The 20730-nt window shown below is 51.9% G+C and overlaps 1 protein-coding gene and 20 non-coding genes across 21 annotated transcripts in view; 20 read left to right on the top strand and 1 right to left on the bottom strand.

Annotated features, from left to right (window-relative positions):
• DNAJC5B (DnaJ heat shock protein family (Hsp40) member C5 beta) overlaps positions 1-18088 on the bottom strand; it is a 28583-nt gene extending 10495 nt beyond the window's left edge. The window contains exon 1 of the mRNA XM_076332201.1: positions 17982-18088. Within this exon, the coding sequence (XP_076188316.1) occupies positions 17982-18088 (107 nt within the window). The remainder of the gene's footprint in view (positions 1-17981) is intronic.
• On the top strand, positions 2337-2425 carry TRNAY-GUA (transfer RNA tyrosine (anticodon GUA)). Its single transcript is given in 2 exon segments — positions 2337-2373; positions 2390-2425. It is a non-coding gene; the product is annotated as a tRNA-Tyr (tRNA).
• Positions 2753-2825, top strand: TRNAA-AGC (transfer RNA alanine (anticodon AGC)). The gene has a single exon. It is a non-coding gene; the product is annotated as a tRNA-Ala (tRNA).
• TRNAY-GUA (transfer RNA tyrosine (anticodon GUA)) lies at positions 3569-3657 on the top strand. The gene is given in 2 exon segments: positions 3569-3605; positions 3622-3657. It is a non-coding gene; the product is annotated as a tRNA-Tyr (tRNA).
• Positions 3985-4057, top strand: TRNAA-AGC (transfer RNA alanine (anticodon AGC)). Its single transcript has one exon. It is a non-coding gene; the product is annotated as a tRNA-Ala (tRNA).
• On the top strand, positions 4801-4889 carry TRNAY-GUA (transfer RNA tyrosine (anticodon GUA)). Its single transcript is given in 2 exon segments — positions 4801-4837; positions 4854-4889. It is a non-coding gene; the product is annotated as a tRNA-Tyr (tRNA).
• TRNAA-AGC (transfer RNA alanine (anticodon AGC)) lies at positions 5217-5289 on the top strand. Its single transcript has one exon. It is a non-coding gene; the product is annotated as a tRNA-Ala (tRNA).
• TRNAY-GUA (transfer RNA tyrosine (anticodon GUA)) lies at positions 6033-6121 on the top strand. Its single transcript is given in 2 exon segments — positions 6033-6069; positions 6086-6121. It is a non-coding gene; the product is annotated as a tRNA-Tyr (tRNA).
• On the top strand, positions 6449-6521 carry TRNAA-AGC (transfer RNA alanine (anticodon AGC)). The gene has a single exon. It is a non-coding gene; the product is annotated as a tRNA-Ala (tRNA).
• TRNAY-GUA (transfer RNA tyrosine (anticodon GUA)) lies at positions 7265-7353 on the top strand. The gene is given in 2 exon segments: positions 7265-7301; positions 7318-7353. It is a non-coding gene; the product is annotated as a tRNA-Tyr (tRNA).
• On the top strand, positions 7681-7753 carry TRNAA-AGC (transfer RNA alanine (anticodon AGC)). Its single transcript has one exon. It is a non-coding gene; the product is annotated as a tRNA-Ala (tRNA).
• On the top strand, positions 8497-8585 carry TRNAY-GUA (transfer RNA tyrosine (anticodon GUA)). The gene is given in 2 exon segments: positions 8497-8533; positions 8550-8585. It is a non-coding gene; the product is annotated as a tRNA-Tyr (tRNA).
• On the top strand, positions 8909-8981 carry TRNAA-AGC (transfer RNA alanine (anticodon AGC)). The gene has a single exon. It is a non-coding gene; the product is annotated as a tRNA-Ala (tRNA).
• TRNAY-GUA (transfer RNA tyrosine (anticodon GUA)) lies at positions 9725-9813 on the top strand. Its single transcript is given in 2 exon segments — positions 9725-9761; positions 9778-9813. It is a non-coding gene; the product is annotated as a tRNA-Tyr (tRNA).
• Positions 10141-10213, top strand: TRNAA-AGC (transfer RNA alanine (anticodon AGC)). The gene has a single exon. It is a non-coding gene; the product is annotated as a tRNA-Ala (tRNA).
• Positions 10957-11045, top strand: TRNAY-GUA (transfer RNA tyrosine (anticodon GUA)). Its single transcript is given in 2 exon segments — positions 10957-10993; positions 11010-11045. It is a non-coding gene; the product is annotated as a tRNA-Tyr (tRNA).
• TRNAA-AGC (transfer RNA alanine (anticodon AGC)) lies at positions 11373-11445 on the top strand. The gene has a single exon. It is a non-coding gene; the product is annotated as a tRNA-Ala (tRNA).
• Positions 12189-12277, top strand: TRNAY-GUA (transfer RNA tyrosine (anticodon GUA)). Its single transcript is given in 2 exon segments — positions 12189-12225; positions 12242-12277. It is a non-coding gene; the product is annotated as a tRNA-Tyr (tRNA).
• Positions 12597-12669, top strand: TRNAA-AGC (transfer RNA alanine (anticodon AGC)). Its single transcript has one exon. It is a non-coding gene; the product is annotated as a tRNA-Ala (tRNA).
• TRNAY-GUA (transfer RNA tyrosine (anticodon GUA)) lies at positions 15151-15239 on the top strand. Its single transcript is given in 2 exon segments — positions 15151-15187; positions 15204-15239. It is a non-coding gene; the product is annotated as a tRNA-Tyr (tRNA).
• TRNAA-AGC (transfer RNA alanine (anticodon AGC)) lies at positions 15575-15647 on the top strand. The gene has a single exon. It is a non-coding gene; the product is annotated as a tRNA-Ala (tRNA).
• Positions 18089-20730: the final 2642 nt, after the last annotated feature.

A 20730-nucleotide genomic window follows, 5' to 3' on the forward strand; every position in this document is an offset into this window, starting at 1 on the left:
TAAAGGTTGTTTGAAAACATGATGATCACACTGTTTACCCCATCAACATTACCTTCTTTATAGCAAAGGAAATAATTCTGTATTTGATTGCCTATCAATAGTAGCTATATTAAAATTTTGTAAACAGTGTCTGTGTTTGCAGAAGCCCAGACAGTGATGATGGAAAACACACTTAGGAGTTGCAATAGAAAGGAAGCATCTTTCTGAAGCACAAGGTGGAAAAGCGTAGTGAGTTAGCCCCAGTTTCAAGTGTCTGTCTTTGGGCCTAATTCTCCACTGTCACACTTCTGAGACAGTCCTTAAAGCAGTGGAAGCTGATTGTCAGCTGTTTAGGGCTGGTTATGCTGGTGGGAAGCCCTTGCTGGGACAGGGCTTAGTACTGTCTTTTTCCCGACTATGCAGCGCTACGGCATCTGAGGACAGGTACAGCTTGAAAGGAACAGTGTGGGACTATTGGCTCACGGACAGTGCTGGGGAAGCACAGCTTGGAGAAGAAGGGTTTGGAGCACTGGCAGTGTGAGTTCACACGTTCTTGCAAAACAAGCATAGACAGCAGTGTATGTTTTAAAAAATCTGCACTCCCTTTGAAGAACTGGCAATAAGATTTTTCCAGGACATTTATTTAATGACTAGTGCTGACCTCTAGTGGCATCAAAAGTGATTTAGTAGTGTTTTAAATTCCGTGATCCTCACCTCAGTCAAGCTATGTTGCATTTTGTAAATATTCTCTCCAAGTGTTTCAGGAGCTAACCGTGACTGTTACACCAAAAAATATTATTTGTGGTGTGAAGGCAGTGTGTCCATACTTCTAACAAATTTATCCTGAGAGTAGGGTCTTGTTTGACTTTCCAGTTAAGTCCCTGTACAGGTTATTCCCCCAATAAAATATAACTGCTTTGCTCCTGATGACAGTTCCTGCCTTGGAGACATTCTGACAGTATCAAGACTGATATGAGCCTGGGAACAGCCTCTGCCAACAATCTCTTCAGTTCTGTATGCTGAACCCAATTCATCTTCTCATAGATAATAAATAAATCCTTAAACATGTCTCTGATGGCATGAAGGGGTTCACGTTCAGTCATATTTAATATACTGTGCCTGTGGTACCCTAAACATAAATTTTCAGTCATATTTAACATGTGGTACCTTCAATATAATAAAAGACGAAATAGGAGAACTGGAAAAACAAGCTAAGTCTTGCATGACTAATGACATTATGTGCCATCCAAGTTTTTAAGTAGCTTATGCAATCTATCCCTTTTCTTAGCTGGAAACAAACCCCATCAATTAGAATTAAAAAAAAAGGGAGAGGTATTACTTTCAAAACCCGTGCGTGGTTGCAGGCATTGGACAGTCAATCTCCAGCCTTTCTTTCTTTTCCCACAAACCCAAAGACATCTTCTGCCCTCTCCATATTCCAAACAGTCTCATAAAAAATAAGAATTTGAACAAAATGCAGTTTCCAAAAGGTGAAAAAAAATTAGTTGCACACTCACTTTACTTAGTATTGTTTTAGAATACTAACAGAATTACTTTTAATATAGTACAGTTAACAAAAGATGAGATATGTTCTTATTTTGATTTTGGGAAAACTGTCCTCACAAAAATACTACATTAACAAAACAACTCCCTGCACATGAAGATGACATATACTAATTGTAGATGATTTAGTAATGTGAAAGATCTATATACTGGTAGTGCAATTCATATGAGTGAGAAAAAGCACTCCGTTAGGTCCAACCCAAGAAACAATAAAAGTAAGGACAAGAACTATGTGACATAAAAAAAGTATCAGCTCTACAGAAGCTTCCCCCTGGGTGCCTGAAAAAGTGATGTTCTTAGTTATGTGATAATTGTGGTTCATAATGAGTAAAGAAAAAGTAAGAAGACAAAAAACGGAAAGTGAAATGAACAAGGAGTTTGTTGGCTACTTCCCATACCAAATGCATGGATTTATATCCATTCAGATTTTGCTCATGATGAATGGCCTTCTCCTTCACCACCTTGGGACCACTGGCAAATGCAGCCTTTCACAGCAGCAAGCAATGTGACGTGTTTGGGAGAGCAAAGTGACAACAAGCAGAGAAATAGCCATGCCACAAGATGGATGGGGCACTCATGGAAATGAAGTCAGAGAAATAGGCTCAGCACCTCTGTCAGTGGGAGGCTTAGCATAAGAGGTGAGATCAGGCTAGATTGTCCTGGAGGGGTGGGTCTGATCAGGGTACATCTGCATGGAGGGAGCAACATTTTGAAGGCAGGAAAATATGTTGCAAAGGAAGAGAGATGGCTGGGATATGGACTATTGAAGAGGGTCAGACACAGTCTCACCATTCCCTTCGATAGCTCAGCTGGTAGAGCGGAGGACTGTAGGCTCCCTTGCACGGCCATCCTTAGGTCGCTGGTTCAACTCCGGCTCGAAGGAGTGCCCTTTTGGCTCTGGCCCAGACCCTGCGGCACCTCTGCCTTCCGGCCCTGCCCGGGTGGCTCCCCTTCAAGGGCTGCCCAGCCTTGAACTCTTGCCTCTGGTGGGGAAGACGACCAGCCAAGGCGGTTTTGGATTAACCCTGGGCTGGGGGTGGTGGTCCCGAGCATTGGTGTTGTCAGCACCAGCAGGAAAGTAAGTGGGTGGGTGGGTGGGTGGTGGTGTGAGAGCGAGGCGGACGGGAGGCCCAGGCTTTGGGTGCAGGGCAGCCTGGGTCAGGGGTGGGCGCCTGGGAGGGGAGAGGACCTCAGGCAGAGGCCGTGGGCTGGGGAATTAGCTCAAGTGGTAGAGCGCTCGCTTAGCATGTGAGAGGCAGCGGGATCGATGCCCGCATTCTCCAACGCTTTTCGTTCCCCTTGCCTGGACGCGGGGCCCTCTGCCTGGGGTCCTCTGTCCTCTGGGGGCCGTGGGAGCTCGCAGTGCACCCAGACAGCAGAGAGTAGGGCAACATCCCGGGGTGTAACAAGAGCAGCACGGGCAGTTTAACAGGGGACCTTATTTTCTCCCTCCTTGCTTGACAGACAGCAGTTGCCATCTCAAGTGCTGCGTCCAGCTTTGAGCTCCCCTGTACGGGACAGACGTCAATGAAATGGAGCAACTTCAGTGGAGGGCCACCAAGAAGCTCAGGGAATGGAGGGGTTTCTGTGTGAGGACGGGCTGAGGACACTGGGCGTGTTCAGCCTGGAGAAAGAGAAGTTCAGAGGGCTTCCGCGAGACCTTCCGGCACTTAGGAGGAGGTTACTGAGCAGAGGAAATGCTGTCCTTTCGTCTGGTGCTTGACCAGAGGGCAAAGGACAGCACAGTGAAACTGGATCAAGATAAGTTGCATCGGGCTATGGGTGGGCTTTTTTTGGGCCTGAGGAGAGTCCGGCTGTAGAAGATGAGGTCCAAGGAGCTTGTGGAGTTTTTCCGTTTGGGGGTTTGCATGATTTGATGGGCTAAAGGGTTGAGCAAGGTGGTGTGATGTTGGAGCGGAGGCTGTTTGAAGCAGGATGTTGGAGTAGAGGCATCGTTCGACGCTTTGCGCGGAGAAGCGTTGGATGAGCGTGTGCTGGGCGAGGTGCTGGGCTGGGCCCCATGATTCCTTCGATAGCTCAGCTGGTAGAGCGGAGGACTGTAGGCTCCCTTGCACGGCCATCCTTAGGTCGCTGGTTCAACTCCGGCTCGAAGGAGTGCCCTTTTGGCTCTGGCCCAGACCCTGCGGCACCTCTGCCTTCCGGCCCTGCCCGGGTGGCTCCCCTTCAAGGGCTGCCCAGCCTTGAACTCTTGCCTCTGGTGGGGAAGACGACCAGCCAAGGCGGTTTTGGATTAACCCTGGGCTGGGGGTGGTGGTCCCGAGCATTGGTGTTGTCAGCACCAGCAGGAAAGTAAGTGGGTGGGTGGGTGGGTGGTGGTGTGAGAGCGAGGCGGACGGGAGGCCCAGGCTTTGGGTGCAGGGCAGCCTGGGTCAGGGGTGGGCGCCTGGGAGGGGAGAGGACCTCAGGCAGAGGCCGTGGGCTGGGGAATTAGCTCAAGTGGTAGAGCGCTCGCTTAGCATGTGAGAGGCAGCGGGATCGATGCCCGCATTCTCCAACGCTTTTCGTTCCCCTTGCCTGGACGCGGGGCCCTCTGCCTGGGGTCCTCTGTCCTCTGGGGGCCGTGGGAGCTCGCAGTGCACCCAGACAGCAGAGAGTAGGGCAACATCCCGGGGTGTAACAAGAGCAGCACGGGCAGTTTAACAGGGGACCTTATTTTCTCCCTCCTTGCTTGACAGACAGCAGTTGCCATCTCAAGTGCTGCGTCCAGCTTTGAGCTCCCCTGTACGGGACAGACGTCAATGAAATGGAGCAACTTCAGTGGAGGGCCACCAAGAAGCTCAGGGAATGGAGGGGTTTCTGTGTGAGGACGGGCTGAGGACACTGGGCGTGTTCAGCCTGGAGAAAGAGAAGTTCAGAGGGCTTCCGCGAGACCTTCCGGCACTTAGGAGGAGGTTACTGAGCAGAGGAAATGCTGTCCTTTCGTCTGGTGCTTGACCAGAGGGCAAAGGACAGCACAGTGAAACTGGATCAAGATAAGTTGCAGCGGGCTATGGGTGGGCTTTTTTTGGGCCTGAGGAGAGTCCGGCTGTAGAAGATGAGGTCCAAGGAGCTTGTGGAGTTTTTCCGTTTGGGGGTTTGCATGATTTGATGGGCTAAAGGGTTGAGCAAGGTGGTGTGATGTTGGAGCGGAGGCTGTTTGAAGCAGGATGTTGGAGTAGAGGCATCGTTCGACGCTTTGCGCGGAGAAGCGTTGGATGAGCGTGTGCTGGGCGAGGTGCTGGGCTGGGCCCCATGATTCCTTCGATAGCTCAGCTGGTAGAGCGGAGGACTGTAGGCTCCCTTGCACGGCCATCCTTAGGTCGCTGGTTCAACTCCGGCTCGAAGGAGTGCCCTTTTGGCTCTGGCCCAGACCCTGCGGCACCTCTGCCTTCCGGCCCTGCCCGGGTGGCTCCCCTTCAAGGGCTGCCCAGCCTTGAACTCTTGCCTCTGGTGGGGAAGACGACCAGCCAAGGCGGTTTTGGATTAACCCTGGGCTGGGGGTGGTGGTCCCGAGCATTGGTGTTGTCAGCACCAGCAGGAAAGTAAGTGGGTGGGTGGGTGGGTGGTGGTGTGAGAGCGAGGCGGACGGGAGGCCCAGGCTTTGGGTGCAGGGCAGCCTGGGTCAGGGGTGGGCGCCTGGGAGGGGAGAGGACCTCAGGCAGAGGCCGTGGGCTGGGGAATTAGCTCAAGTGGTAGAGCGCTCGCTTAGCATGTGAGAGGCAGCGGGATCGATGCCCGCATTCTCCAACGCTTTTCGTTCCCCTTGCCTGGACGCGGGGCCCTCTGCCTGGGGTCCTCTGTCCTCTGGGGGCCGTGGGAGCTCGCAGTGCACCCAGACAGCAGAGAGTAGGGCAACATCCCGGGGTGTAACAAGAGCAGCACGGGCAGTTTAACAGGGGACCTTATTTTCTCCCTCCTTGCTTGACAGACAGCAGTTGCCATCTCAAGTGCTGCGTCCAGCTTTGAGCTCCCCTGTACGGGACAGACGTCAATGAAATGGAGCAACTTCAGTGGAGGGCCACCAAGAAGCTCAGGGAATGGAGGGGTTTCTGTGTGAGGACGGGCTGAGGACACTGGGCGTGTTCAGCCTGGAGAAAGAGAAGTTCAGAGGGCTTCCGCGAGACCTTCCGGCACTTAGGAGGAGGTTACTGAGCAGAGGAAATGCTGTCCTTTCGTCTGGTGCTTGACCAGAGGGCAAAGGACAGCACAGTGAAACTGGATCAAGATAAGTTGCATCGGGCTATGGGTGGGCTTTTTTTGGGCCTGAGGAGAGTCCGGCTGTAGAAGATGAGGTCCAAGGAGCTTGTGGAGTTTTTCCGTTTGGGGGTTTGCATGATTTGATGGGCTAAAGGGTTGAGCAAGGTGGTGTGATGTTGGAGCGGAGGCTGTTTGAAGCAGGATGTTGGAGTAGAGGCATCGTTCGACGCTTTGCACGGAGAAGCGTTGGGTGAGCGTGTGCTGGGCGAGGTGCTGGGCTGGGCCCCATGATTCCTTCGATAGCTCAGCTGGTAGAGCGGAGGACTGTAGGCTCCCTTGCACGGCCATCCTTAGGTCGCTGGTTCAACTCCGGCTCGAAGGAGTGCCCTTTTGGCTCTGGCCCAGACCCTGCGGCACCTCTGCCTTCCGGCCCTGCCCGGGTGGCTCCCCTTCAAGGGCTGCCCAGCCTTGAACTCTTGCCTCTGGTGGGGAAGACGACCAGCCAAGGCGGTTTTGGATTAACCCTGGGCTGGGGGTGGTGGTCCCGAGCATTGGTGTTGTCAGCACCAGCAGGAAAGTAAGTGGGTGGGTGGGTGGGTGGTGGTGTGAGAGCGAGGCGGACGGGAGGCCCAGGCTTTGGGTGCAGGGCAGCCTGGGTCAGGGGTGGGCGCCTGGGAGGGGAGAGGACCTCAGGCAGAGGCCGTGGGCTGGGGAATTAGCTCAAGTGGTAGAGCGCTCGCTTAGCATGTGAGAGGCAGCGGGATCGATGCCCGCATTCTCCAACGCTTTTCGTTCCCCTTGCCTGGACGCGGGGCCCTCTACCTGGGGTCCTCTGTCCTCTGGGGGCCGTGGGAGCTCGCAGTGCACCCAGACAGCAGAGAGTAGGGCAACATCCCGGGGTGTAACAAGAGCAGCACGGGCAGTTTAACAGGGGACCTTATTTTCTCCCTCCTTGCTTGACAGACAGCAGTTGCCATCTCAAGTGCTGCGTCCAGCTTTGAGCTCCCCTGTACGGGACAGACGTCAATGAAATGGAGCAACTTCAGTGGAGGGCCACCAAGAAGCTCAGGGAATGGAGGGGTTTCTGTGTGAGGACGGGCTGAGGACACTGGGCGTGTTCAGCCTGGAGAAAGAGAAGTTCAGAGGGCTTCCGCGAGACCTTCCGGCACTTAGGAGGAGGTTACTGAGCGGAGGAAATGCTGTCCTTTCGTCTGGTGCTTGACCAGAGGGCAAAGGACAGCACAGTGAAACTGGATCAAGATAAGTTGCAGCGGGCTATGGGTGGGCTTTTTTTGGGCCTGAGGAGAGTCCGGCTGTAGAAGATGAGGTCCAAGGAGCTTGTGGAGTTTTTCCGTTTGGGGGTTTGCATGATTTGATGGGCTAAAGGGTTGAGCAAGGTGGTGTGATGTTGGAGCGGAGGCTGTTTGAAGCAGGATGTTGGAGTAGAGGCATCGTTCGACGCTTTGCGCGGAGAAGCGTTGGATGAGCGTGTGCTGGGCGAGGTGCTGGGCTGGGCCCCATGATTCCTTCGATAGCTCAGCTGGTAGAGCGGAGGACTGTAGGCTCCCTTGCACGGCCATCCTTAGGTCGCTGGTTCAACTCCGGCTCGAAGGAGTGCCCTTTTGGCTCTGGCCCAGACCCTGCGGCACCTCTGCCTTCCGGCCCTGCCCGGGTGGCTCCCCTTCAAGGGCTGCCCAGCCTTGAACTCTTGCCTCTGGTGGGGAAGACGACCAGCCAAGGCGGTTTTGGATTAACCCTGGGCTGGGGGTGGTGGTCCCGAGCATTGGTGTTGTCAGCACCAGCAGGAAAGTAAGTGGGTGGGTGGGTGGGTGGTGGTGTGAGAGCGAGGCGGACGGGAGGCCCAGGCTTTGGGTGCAGGGCAGCCTGGGTCAGGGGTGGGCGCCTGGGAGGGGAGAGGACCTCAGGCAGAGGCCGTGGGCTGGGGAATTAGCTCAAGTGGTAGAGCGCTCGCTTAGCATGTGAGAGGCAGCGGGATCGATGCCCGCATTCTCCAACGCTTTTCGTTCCCCTTGCCTGGACGCGGGGCCCTCTGCCTGGGGTCCTCTGTCCTCTGGGGGCCGTGGGAGCTCGCAGTGCACCCAGACAGCAGAGAGTAGGGCAACATCCCGGGGTGTAACAAGAGCAGCACGGGCAGTTTAACAGGGGACCTTATTTTCTCCCTCCTTGCTTGACAGACAGCAGTTGCCATCTCAAGTGCTGCGTCCAGCTTTGAGCTCCCCTGTACGGGACAGACGTCAATGAAATGGAGCAACTTCAGTGGAGGGCCACCAAGAAGCTCAGGGAATGGAGGGGTTTCTGTGTGAGGACGGGCTGAGGACACTGGGCGTGTTCAGCCTGGAGAAAGAGAAGTTCAGAGGGCTTCCGCGAGACCTTCCGGCACTTAGGAGGAGGTTACTGAGCAGAGGAAATGCTGTCCTTTCGTCTGGTGCTTGACCAGAGGGCAAAGGACAGCACAGTGAAACTGGATCAAGATAAGTTGCAGCGGGCTATGGGTGGGCTTTTTTTGGGCCTGAGGAGAGTCCGGCTGTAGAAGATGAGGTCCAAGGAGCTTGTGGAGTTTTTCCGTTTGGGGGTTTGCATGATTTGATGGGCTAAAGGGTTGAGCAAGGTGGTGTGATGTTGGAGCGGAGGCTGTTTGAAGCAGGATGTTGGAGTAGAGGCATCGTTCGACGCTTTGCACGGAGAAGCGTTGGGTGAGCGTGTGCTGGGCGAGGTGCTGGGCTGGGCCCCATGATTCCTTCGATAGCTCAGCTGGTAGAGCGGAGGACTGTAGGCTCCCTTGCACGGCCATCCTTAGGTCGCTGGTTCAACTCCGGCTCGAAGGAGTGCCCTTTTGGCTCTGGCCCAGACCCTGCGGCACCTCTGCCTTCCGGCCCTGCCCGGGTGGCTCCCCTTCAAGGGCTGCCCAGCCTTGAACTCTTGCCTCTGGTGGGGAAGACGACCAGCCAAGGCGGTTTTGGATTAACCCTGGGCTGGGGGTGGTGGTCCCGAGCATTGGTGTTGTCAGCACCAGCAGGAAAGTAAGTGGGTGGGTGGGTGGTGGTGTGAGAGCGAGGCGGACGGGAGGCCCAGGCTTTGGGTGCAGGGCAGCCTGGGTCAGGGGTGGGCGCCTGGGAGGGGAGAGGACCTCAGGCAGAGGCCGTGGGCTGGGGAATTAGCTCAAGTGGTAGAGCGCTCGCTTAGCATGTGAGAGGCAGCGGGATCGATGCCCGCATTCTCCAACGCTTTTCGTTCCCCTTGCCTGGACGCGGGGCCCTCTGCCTGGGGTCCTCTGTCCTCTGGGGGCCGTGGGAGCTCGCAGTGCACCCAGACAGCAGAGAGTAGGGCAACATCCCGGGGTGTAACAAGAGCAGCACGGGCAGTTTAACAGGGGACCTTATTTTCTCCCTCCTTGCTTGACAGACAGCAGTTGCCATCTCAAGTGCTGCGTCCAGCTTTGAGCTCCCCTGTACGGGACAGACGTCAATGAAATGGAGCAACTTCAGTGGAGGGCCACCAAGAAGCTCAGGGAATGGAGGGGTTTCTGTGTGAGGACGGGCTGAGGACACTGGGCGTGTTCAGCCTGGAGAAAGAGAAGTTCAGAGGGCTTCCGCGAGACCTTCCGGCACTTAGGAGGAGGTTACTGAGCGGAGGAAATGCTGTCCTTTCGTCTGGTGCTTGACCAGAGGGCAAAGGACAGCACAGTGAAACTGGATCAAGATAAGTTGCAGCGGGCTATGGGTGGGCTTTTTTTGGGCCTGAGGAGAGTCCGGCTGTAGAAGATGAGGTCCAAGGAGCTTGTGGAGTTTTTCCGTTTGGGGGTTTGCATGATTTGATGGGCTAAAGGGTTGAGCAAGGTGGTGTGATGTTGGAGCGGAGGCTGTTTGAAGCAGGATGTTGGAGTAGAGGCATCGTTCGACGCTTTGCACGGAGAAGCGTTGGGTGAGCGTGTGCTGGGCGAGGTGCTGGGCTGGGCCCCATGATTCCTTCGATAGCTCAGCTGGTAGAGCGGAGGACTGTAGGCTCCCTTGCACGGCCATCCTTAGGTCGCTGGTTCAACTCCGGCTCGAAGGAGTGCCCTTTTGGCTCTGGCCCAGACCCTGCGGCACCTCTGCCTTCCGGCCCTGCCCGGGTGGCTCCCCTTCAAGGGCTGCCCAGCCTTGAACTCTTGCCTCTGGTGGGGAAGACGACCAGCCAAGGCGGTTTTGGATTAACCCTGGGCTGGGGGTGGTGGTCCCGAGCATTGGTGTTGTCAGCACCAGCAGGAAAGTAAGTGGGTGGGTGGGTGGGTGGTGGTGTGAGAGCGAGGCGGACGGGAGGCCCAGGCTTTGGGTGCAGGGCAGCCTGGGTCAGGGGTGGGCGCCTGGGAGGGGAGAGGACCTCAGGCAGAGGCCGTGGGCTGGGGAATTAGCTCAAGTGGTAGAGCGCTCGCTTAGCATGTGAGAGGCAGCGGGATCGATGCCCGCATTCTCCAACGCTTTTCGTTCCCCTTGCCTGGACGCGGGGCCCTCTGCCTGGGGTCCTCTGTCCTCTGGGGGCCGTGGGAGCTCGCAGTGCACCCAGACAGCAGAGAGTAGGGCAACATCCCGGGGTGTAACAAGAGCAGCACGGGCAGTTTAACAGGGGACCTTATTTTCTCCCTCCTTGCTTGACAGACAGCAGTTGCCATCTCAAGTGCTGCGTCCAGCTTTGAGCTCCCCTGTACGGGACAGACGTCAATGAAATGGAGCAACTTCAGTGGAGGGCCACCAAGAAGCTCAGGGAATGGAGGGGTTTCTGTGTGAGGACGGGCTGAGGACACTGGGCGTGTTCAGCCTGGAGAAAGAGAAGTTCAGAGGGCTTCCGCGAGACCTTCCGGCACTTAGGAGGAGGTTACTGAGCGGAGGAAATGCTGTCCTTTCGTCTGGTGCTTGACCAGAGGGCAAAGGACAGCACAGTGAAACTGGATCAAGATAAGTTGCAGCGGGCTATGGGTGGGCTTTTTTTGGGCCTGAGGAGAGTCCGGCTGTAGAAGATGAGGTCCAAGGAGCTTGTGGAGTTTTTCCGTTTGGGGGTTTGCATGATTTGATGGGCTAAAGGGTTGAGCAAGGTGGTGTGATGTTGGAGCGGAGGCTGTTTGAAGCAGGATGTTGGAGTAGAGGCATCGTTCGACGCTTTGCGCGGAGAAGCGTTGGATGAGCGTGTGCTGGGCGAGGTGCTGGGCTGGGCCCCATGATTCCTTCGATAGCTCAGCTGGTAGAGCGGAGGACTGTAGGCTCCCTTGCACGGCCATCCTTAGGTCGCTGGTTCAACTCCGGCTCGAAGGAGTGCCCTTTTGGCTCTGGCCCAGACCCTGCGGCACCTCTGCCTTCCGGCCCTGCCCGGGTGGCTCCCCTTCAAGGGCTGCCCAGCCTTGAACTCTTGCCTCTGGTGGGGAAGACGACCAGCCAAGGCGGTTTTGGATTAACCCTGGGCTGGGGGTGGTGGTCCCGAGCATTGGTGTTGTCAGCACCAGCAGGAAAGTAAGTGGGTGGGTGGGTGGGTGGTGGTGTGAGAGCGAGGCGGACGGGAGGCCCAGGCTTTGGGTGCAGGGCAGCCTGGGTCAGGGGTGGGCGCCTGGGAGGGGAGAGGACCTCAGGCAGAGGCCGTGGGCTGGGGAATTAGCTCAAGTGGTAGAGCGCTCGCTTAGCATGTGAGAGGCAGCGGGATCGATGCCCGCATTCTCCAACGCTTTTCGTTCCCCTTGCCTGGACGCGGGGCCCTCTGCCTGGGGTCCTCTGTCCTCTGGGGGCCGTGGGAGCTCGCAGTGCACCCAGACAGCAGAGAGTAGGGCAACATCCCGGGGTGTAACAAGAGCAGCACGGGCAGTTTAACAGGGGACCTTATTTTCTCCCTCCTTGCTTGACAGACAGCAGTTGCCATCTCAAGTGCTGCGTCCAGCTTTGAGCTCCCCTGTACGGGACAGACGTCAATGAAATGGAGCAACTTCAGTGGAGGGCCACCAAGAAGCTCAGGGAATGGAGGGGTTTCTGTGTGAGGACGGGCTGAGGACACTGGGCGTGTTCAGCCTGGAGAAAGAGAAGTTCAGAGGGCTTCCGCGAGACCTTCCGGCACTTAGGAGGAGGTTACTGAGCGGAGGAAATGCTGTCCTTTCGTCTGGTGCTTGACCAGAGGGCAAAGGACAGCACAGTGAAACTGGATCAAGATAAGTTGCAGCGGGCTATGGGTGGGCTTTTTTTGGGCCTGAGGAGAGTCCGGCTGTAGAAGATGAGGTCCAAGGAGCTTGTGGAGTTTTTCCGTTTGGGGGTTTGCATGATTTGATGGGCTAAAGGGTTGAGCAAGGTGGTGTGATGTTGGAGCGGAGGCTGTTTGAAGCAGGATGTTGGAGTAGAGGCATCGTTCGACGCTTTGCACGGAGAAGCGTTGGGTGAGCGTGTGCTGGGCGAGGTGCTGGGCTGGGCCCCATGATTCCTTCGATAGCTCAGCTGGTAGAGCGGAGGACTGTAGGCTCCCTTGCACGGCCATCCTTAGGTCGCTGGTTCAACTCCGGCTCGAAGGAGTGCCCTTTTGGCTCTGGCCCAGACCCTGCGGCACCTCTGCCTTCCGGCCCTGCCCGGGTGGCTCCCCTTCAAGGGCTGCCCAGCCTTGAACTCTTGCCTCTGGTGGGGAAGACGACCAGCCAAGGCGGTTTTGGATTAACCCTGGGCTGGGGGTGGTGGTCCCGAGCATTGGTGTTGTCAGCACCAGCAGGAAAGTAAGTGGGTGGGTGGTGGTGTGAGAGCGAGGCGGGCGGGAGGCCCAGGCTTTGGGTGCAGGGCAGCCTGGGTCAGGGGTGGGCGCCTGGGAGGGGAGAGGACCTCAGGCAGAGGCCGTGGGCTGGGGAATTAGCTCAAGTGGTAGAGCGCTCGCTTAGCATGTGAGAGGCAGCGGGATCGATGCCCGCATTCTCCAACGCTTTTCGTTCCCCTTGCCTGGACGCGGGGCCCTCTGCCTGGGGTCCTCCGTCCTCTGGGGGCCGTGGGAGCTCGCAGTGCACCCAGACAGCAGAGAGTAGGGCAACATCCCGGGGTGTAACAAGAGCAGCACGGGCAGTTTAACAGGGGACCTTATTTTCTCCCTCCTTGCTTGACAGACAGCAGTTGCCATCTCAAGTGCTGCGTCCAGCTTTGAGCTCCCCTGTACGGGACAGACGTCAATGAAATGGAGCAACTTCAGTGGAGGGCCACCAAGAAGCTCAGGGAATGGAGGGGTTTCTGTGTGAGGACGGGCTGAGGACACTGGGCGTGTTCAGCCTGGAGAAAGAGAAGTTCAGAGGGCTTCCGCGAGACCTTCCGGCACTTAGGAGGAGGTTACTGAGCGGAGGAAATGCTGTCCTTTCGTCTGGTGCTTGACCAGAGGGCAAAGGACAGCACAGTGAAACTGGATCAAGATAAGTTGCAGCGGGCTATGGGTGGGCTTTTTTTGGGCCTGAGGAGAGTCCGGCTGTAGGAGATCATAGAATCATAGAATCATTAAGGTTGGAAAAGACCTCTAAGATCATCGAGTCCAACCGTCAACCCAACACCAACACCCACTAAACCATGTCCCTAAGTGCCTCATCTACTCGTCTTTTAAATACCTCCAGGGATGGGGACCTAACCACTTCCCTGGGCAGCCTGTTCCAATGTTTAACCACTCCTTCAGTAAAGAAATTTTTCCTGACATCCAATCTAAATCTCCCCTGGCACAACTTGAGGCCATTTCCTCTCGTCCTATCACTTGTTACATGGGAGAAGAGACCGACACCCACCTCGCTACAACGTCCTTTCAGGTAGTTGTAGAGAGCGATGAGGTCTCCCCTGAGCCTCCTCTTCTCCAGGCTAAACAACCCCAGTTCCCTCAGCCGCTCCTCAGAAGACTTGTTCTCCAGACCCTTCACCAGCTTCGTTGCCCTTCTCTGGACACGCTCCAGCACCTCAACGTCCTTCTTGTAGTGAGGGGCCCAAAACTGAACACAGTGTTTGAGGTGCAGCCTCACCAGTGCCGAGTACAGGGGCACGATCACTTCCCTACTCCTGCTGGCCACACTATTTCTGATACAGGCCAGGATGCCATTGGCCTTCTTGGCCGCCTGGGCGCACTGCCGGCTCATATTCAGCCGGCTGTTGACCAACACCCCCAGGTCCTTTTCCGCCAGGCAGCTTTCCAGCCACTCTTCCCCAAGCCTGTAGCGCTGCATGGGGGTGTTGTGGCCGAAGTGCAGGACCCGGCACTTGGCCTTGTTGAACCTCATACAATTGGCCTGGGCCCATCGATCCAGCCTGTCCAGGTCCCTCTGCAGAGCCTTCCTACCCTCGAGCAGATCAACACTCCCACCCAACTTGGTGTCGCCTGCAAACTTACTGAGGGTGCACTCGATCCCCTCATCCAGATCATCGATAAAGATATTGAACAAGACCGGCCCCAAAACTGAGCCCTGGGGAACACCGCTCGTGACCGGCCACCAACTGGATTTAACTCCATTCACCACAACTCTCTGGGCCCGGCCGCCCAGCCAGGTTTTCACCCAGCGCAGAGTCCACCTGCCTAAGCCGTGAGCCGCCAGCTTCTCTAGGAGAATGCTGTGGGAGATGGTGTCAAAGGCCTTGCTGAAGTCCAGGTAGACCACATCCACAGCCTTTCCCTCATCCACTAGGCGAGTCACCTGGTCATAGAAGGAGATCAGGTTGGTCAAGCAGGACCTGCCTCTCATGAATCCGTGCTGGCTAGGCCGGATCCCCTGGTTGTCCCGCTCATGCCTTGTGAGCGCCCTCAAGATGAACCGCTCCATAATCTTCCCCGGCACCGAGGTCAGGCTGACAGGCCTGTAGTTCCCCAGATCCTCCTTCTGGCCCTTCTTGTAGATGGGCGTCACATTGGCAAGCCTCCAGTCGTCCGGGTCCTCCCCTGTTAACCAGGACTGCTGATAAATGATGGAGAGTGGCTTGGCGAGCACCTCCGCCAGCTCCCTCAGCACTCTCGGGTGGATCCCATCCGGCCCCATAGACTTGTGAGCGTCCAGGTGGCGTAGCAGGTCATTGACTGCTTCCTCTTGGATTATGGGGGGTTCATCCTGCTCACCGTCCCTGTCTTCCAGCTCGGGGGGCCGAGTACCCTGAGGATAACTGGTCTGCCTGTTAAAGACTGAGGCAAAGAAGGCATTGAGTACCTCAGCCTTTTCCTCATCCTCGGTGACAATGTTCCCCCCAAGATGAGGTCCAAGGAGCTTGTGGAGTTTTTCCGTTTGGGGGTTTGCATGATTTGATGGGCTAAAGGGTTGAGCAAGGTGGTGTGATGTTGGAGCGGAGGCTGTTTGAAGCAGGATGTTGGAGTAGAGGCATCGTTCTACGCTTTGCGCGGAGAAGCGTTGGGTGAGCGTGTGCTGGGCGAGGTGCTGGGCTGGGCCCCATGATTCCTTCGATAGCTCAGCTGGTAGAGCGGAGGACTGTAGGCTCCCTTGCACGGCCATCCTTAGGTCGCTGGTTCAACTCCGGCTCGAAGGAGTGCCCTTTTGGCTCTGGCCCAGACCCTGCGGCACCTCTGCCTTCCGGCCCTGCCCGGGTGGCTCCCCTTCAAGGGCTGCCCAGCCTTGAACTCTTGCCTCTGGTGGGGAAGACGACCAGCCAAGGCGGTTTTGGATTAACCCTGGGCTGGGGGTGGTGGTCCCGAGCATTGGTGTTGTCAGCACCAGCAGGAAAGTAAGTGGGTGGGTGGGTGGGTGGGTGGGTGGTGGTGTGAGAGCGAGGCGGGCGGGAGGCCCAGGCTTTGGGTGCAGGGCAGCCTGGGTCAGGGGTGGGCGCCTGGGAGGGGAGAGGACCTCAGGCAGAGGCCGTGGGCTGGGGAATTAGCTCAAGTGGTAGAGCGCTCGCTTAGCATGTGAGAGGCAGCGGGATCGATGCCCGCATTCTCCAACGCTTTTCGTTCCCCTTGCCTGGACACAGGGCCCTCTGCCTGGGGCCTGAGTTCGACATGTTTCCAGAGGAGCAGAGCATACAGGACTGTATCAGGAGTAGCACAGGCCATTGGCATAATCATAGGTAAGTGTTTATCCGTCTTCGATTGGCAGCCATTAAATGTCATTCAGTGTACTGTACACATTTTGTAATAACATTCTAAATCACCAATGTGTACTCTCTCATCGAGGTGTCTATATATATGTTTTTTTGTAAATAGTCCATCAAACTAGATTGTTTCATCCTCTGACGAAAACTTAAGAAATACGGTATCTTTCTGCATATTACTTCACTATCAGACGGGAAAGCTGAAGTCAAAGCACAGTTTAAGTTATTACGCTAAAAAAGTTTCTAAAGATTTTTTTTTGTAGTGTATTGGACATAAACAGATCTCCTTTTAAATTCTGCTTATTAGAAGCCTGTTAGCTTTACTCCTTGATAAATTAGACTCTGCCAAACTCCAAATAAAAGCACAGAGAGGTACCTCTGTCATGTTTATTAAAAAGTAAATTTTGCCCTGGGCTGTTGTAGTATGATTAATACTGACTTAATTAATAATGGCAGGAAACTCAGAATCAGGTATTGCTAGTTTTATACCTTGTACTAAAGAATACCAGTTCAGCAGCAAATTTTTGGATTAGCATAAATTAAAAGATAATTAAATGAAATCTATGAAACTGACTCATCATTTTACCTTGCAAATATTTACAGCTACTCCATTAAAAGTGAATCCCTCTGACATTTCCACTTTAGTCAGAAGCAGCCTTTTTTTTGCTATAATTACTAATAAAGATGGATAAAGCACCACTGTCAGTTTTACCATAGATCACTTTGTAAATCATCCTTCTTCATGTTCAGCATTAAATATAGTTAATTCCATTCTACATTCTTCCATGACAACTCTCTCCTTCGGGGATTAAGGAAGGCCTCTTTTCCATAAATTTACATGTAAAAGCAAGAGGAAAACATAAAGTTTGATACAGAAGACGGTTTCTGCAGCCAGGCTATACTACAGGGACACGGAAGGTGCAAGTCATGAGTGAATTTGATACTGTAGTAAGTTTATCCCCCAGTGGTATAGTTATGCAAGACAACAGAATCATGAGATGTCAATAGTTTTCCTTCCGTGGTGTGAAGAGTTTGAACATTCACTGCTTCTCCCACTTCCTTCAAATATATGCCTTTAGGAACAGAAAGCAGGAAAGATGCAATTTGTTCAAAAACACAGAGGACTGAGTCCCAACAAAATTCAAACTAAACAATGATGCAAGTAGATCTATTTCACAACCTCTTTTTCAGTTCAAATATATTCTTGTATTTGATAGGAAAAGCAAGTTGTGTTAAAGTTTGACTGGTAATACAGTGCAACCAACAACACCCAGAATTATGCTGTAATAAAAGTTTTACTATATTTATTAAACCTGCCAGTACGTGTGGCATATTTCGATGTCAAGAACATCTATTTGACTCATGACATTTAAAGTTCTTTCGCTTTTTAATAGCAACAGCAGATTTAAGAGCAAAATGACCCATAAAATCTTCTAGTCTTACTTCTAGGACTTGTTACATTTCAGCAATAAAGTACTTTTCATCATTTTGATAACTTGTGTTTGAGTAAAACTTATGTTAAAGTCCTCTCTTCTTTTTCAATAGAGAATCTACCATTTCCTGTGCCAGCATGTTTCAGTGGTTGGCTATGCTCACTGTTAAAACCATGTACCTCTTTTTCAGCTCAAATTGCTTTCAGATTCCGAGCACTGCTTTTGGTTATGCCTGCCTTCATAAAGTGAAGAACCCTCTCACACCTAGCATTTTTCCCCTTCAAAGGTATTACACACTATAATCCAAAAATCTATTGGTCGTCTTCTTTATGACAAGATAAACTGATCGAACTCCTTATGTCTCTTACTCTAGCTCTTGAATCGTTGTTATAGCACTTTTTTGCATTGACTTTACTTTTCAACATGCTTCAGGAAAAGTTGTTAACACAAGAACTGGGTGCAGTATTCAAAGACTGCACTTTGCAAGCATAGTCTGCATTATCTTATCCTAAGAGTCTTACCTCTCATTCAGCTAGATAAAAACATTTTAGATGAAGCACACAGATTGCTTGTGGGATGAAATCAATAGATTCACACTGCATCATCTCTGATTCTTTTCAGGCTCACGGTGCAAAAAAAAAAATTGTAACAATGAATGTCTACAGTGCAGGTAACTCAAAAGGTTTTACCATCATAATCATGCCAGACACACAAGCATTTTTAGACATGTTGCAAAGCACATTTTACATACCTGTAGGACTTCTTAATCTCATCATGTGTTGCTCCCTTCTCTAGGGCCAGGATTTCATATAACGCTTCCCCTGATGTTGACAAAGCACGTTGCCTTTGTTCAGCCATGTTAGCAGTGCATTACTAAAGCTGCTAATGTAGAACAGAATTTAAAATAGCAGGGACTGCCAGTATGTATAGATAATATTTTTTATTGTTCATTTTAATAGATTTTAATCAGGTAGTAAAAGGTTAAAAATATGTGAAAGTGAAACTAGAATAAAATCTCCTCTAAATTATCCTTCATCCCTTAAGATATTTTAAAATTATTTGAGAAAATGGAAAAGCAAAAAAACAAAGAAGAGAAGCTCTTGTGTTAGGTATCACTGTTCATATTAAAGGCTTGATGTTGCTCTCACTGAAATGAATGGCTAAATTTCCTGCAGCATTAATCATAGACACATAGAATCATAGAATAGTTTGGGTTGGAAGGGACCTCTAAAGGTCATCTAGTCCAACCCCCCTGCCGTGGGCAGGGATATCTTCAACTAGATCAGGTTGCTCAGAGCCCCGTCCAACCTGACCTTGAACGTTTCCAGGGATGAGGCATCCACCACCTCTCTGGGAAACCTGTGCCCGTGTTTCACCACCCTCAGCATAAAACATTTCTTCCTTATATCTAGTCTCAATCTACCCCCCTTTAGTTTAAAGCCATTCCCCCTTGTCCTGTCGCAACAGGCCCTGCTAAAAAGTTTGCCACCATCTTTTTTATAAGCCCCCTTTAAGTACTGATAGGCTGCAATAAGGTCTCCCCAAAGCCTTCTCTTCTCTAGGCTGAACAACCCCAACTCTCTCAGCCTTTCTTCATAGGAGAGGTGTTCCATCCCCCTGATCATTTTCATGGCCCTCTTCTAGACCCGCTCCAACAGGTCCATGTCTTTCCTGTGCTGAGGGCTCCAGAGCTGGACACAGTACTCCAGGTGGGGTCTCACCAGAGCAGAGTAGAGGGGCAGAATCACCTCCCTCGACCTGCTGGTCACACTTCTTTTGATGCAGCCCAGGATACGGTTGGCCTTCTGGGCCAATGCCTGCCATACTAATGCCTGCACATAGTATTTCCAGCTAGTTTTATTTGTGTTTGTTTACATGTACCTTTTCTAAGTCTTAGAAGAATAATTCTACCATTTGTTAAGGCTATTGGCTTCTTGCAGTGGGGTAAGAGCTTTGTACCTCTGAGTATAACCTAATGCAACACAGCAGTGAATTTTTCCTTTCTCAACACAAGGACTCAGATTCAGTCTAACCAATCTTAGGTGCCTAATTTGAGCGATTAAGTTTGAAGCTTAGTCAAACTAGACTCCTTATATTGTCAACAGACAGACATACATACTCAGAGGACAATTAACCAAGCACTTTCTCCCTATTACCTCTACAGCGTGCTCAGGATGACTGCATTCCCAACTCATGTGCCTGAGGACAGGTGGAATGAATCTGGACCTAGGCAAGGAGACTAGATACAAAGAATTGACCTCAGTATTACAAAAGTAACCATTTATTGCAAACTTATGCATGGGAAATACTGACGTCAATCAGGGTCCTATCTTATTTGAGGTACAAGACTTGGGGCTGAATTCATGAGCTCGTGATAAATTTAACAAGGTGCCCTTACAGTATAGTGCAAATAAAGGCTAAGCATTGGCTGACAGATTTAGTCCACTTAAGATCTATCATTCATTCCTTCATGCATCACAGAGGCAAAGCAGACAAACAAGTGATTCTCCACTGAATGGCTCTACTACCTCCTTACGGTTCATAGATCATCCTTCTGGATTTGAAGAACCAAACATTTTAAAACCAGACCTAGCTAATGGTAGGCAACGACATGAAGAAACTCACATAAACCATAATTTAAAACACCAGGTATGGATACCTATCCTTCATAAGAGAAAGCTGCAGCTCTTTGGTGGCAGACTTGCCACAACAAAACTCTCATCACAACCTCTTTATTTCTTTGTATGTTGCACCCTTCTCCAAACGCTGAGAAGTGATCACAGAAAAAGTCTAAAAGTGAGCTGTAACCCCAGCCATAAGAAAAATTTCTGAGAACCTGTTTTGTTAGATAAGACTACTCACTCTGCTATTTCAACCTTCTCATTGCTGAGCTAGAAACACTATCTTGCCATTATTCATATATTATTTACTAGGCCACATTTTGGTTCAGAACCAGCCATGTAAAACTTTAAAGCTCTTCAGCTTTGTTCAGTACCAAAAAGAAAGTCAAATACCATGTAAGTACACACAGAAATATAATAAACTGAGTAATTCTGGCACATAGTATCTGATTTACTAAAAGACCTAAATTTATTCATATTTACTTTGATATTTTCTTTTTCTTAGTAAGCTAACACACAATTTAGGGTCTTGTGATCTGCTGAAAAAAATGCCTTTCTACCTTTAAGTGTCATACACAAAACTTCAACTAAATGGACTGAACTTTTGTTTTTAAAGTAACAATTAAGAATGAAATTATGTATGAGCATACAGATATTACTTTACCACCTGCAGTAGTTACAATGCTACTTGTTAATAATGGTATGTCCAGAGCATATTTAAAATAATCCTGGGATCTATCCTGGTCACACTAGAATCATGCAAGGCACATCAAGCCTGTTAATGCACAAGATAATGGTAGGCAACCATGTGAAGTCACAGATACAGAGCATTACTTAAAAATTCCATTACACAATACTGATTAGCTACATGGCAACCCT

Source organism: Aptenodytes patagonicus, chromosome 2, assembly GCF_965638725.1.
Source record: "Aptenodytes patagonicus chromosome 2, bAptPat1.pri.cur, whole genome shotgun sequence".
NCBI classification, from domain to species: Eukaryota; Metazoa; Chordata; class Aves; order Sphenisciformes; family Spheniscidae; genus Aptenodytes; species Aptenodytes patagonicus.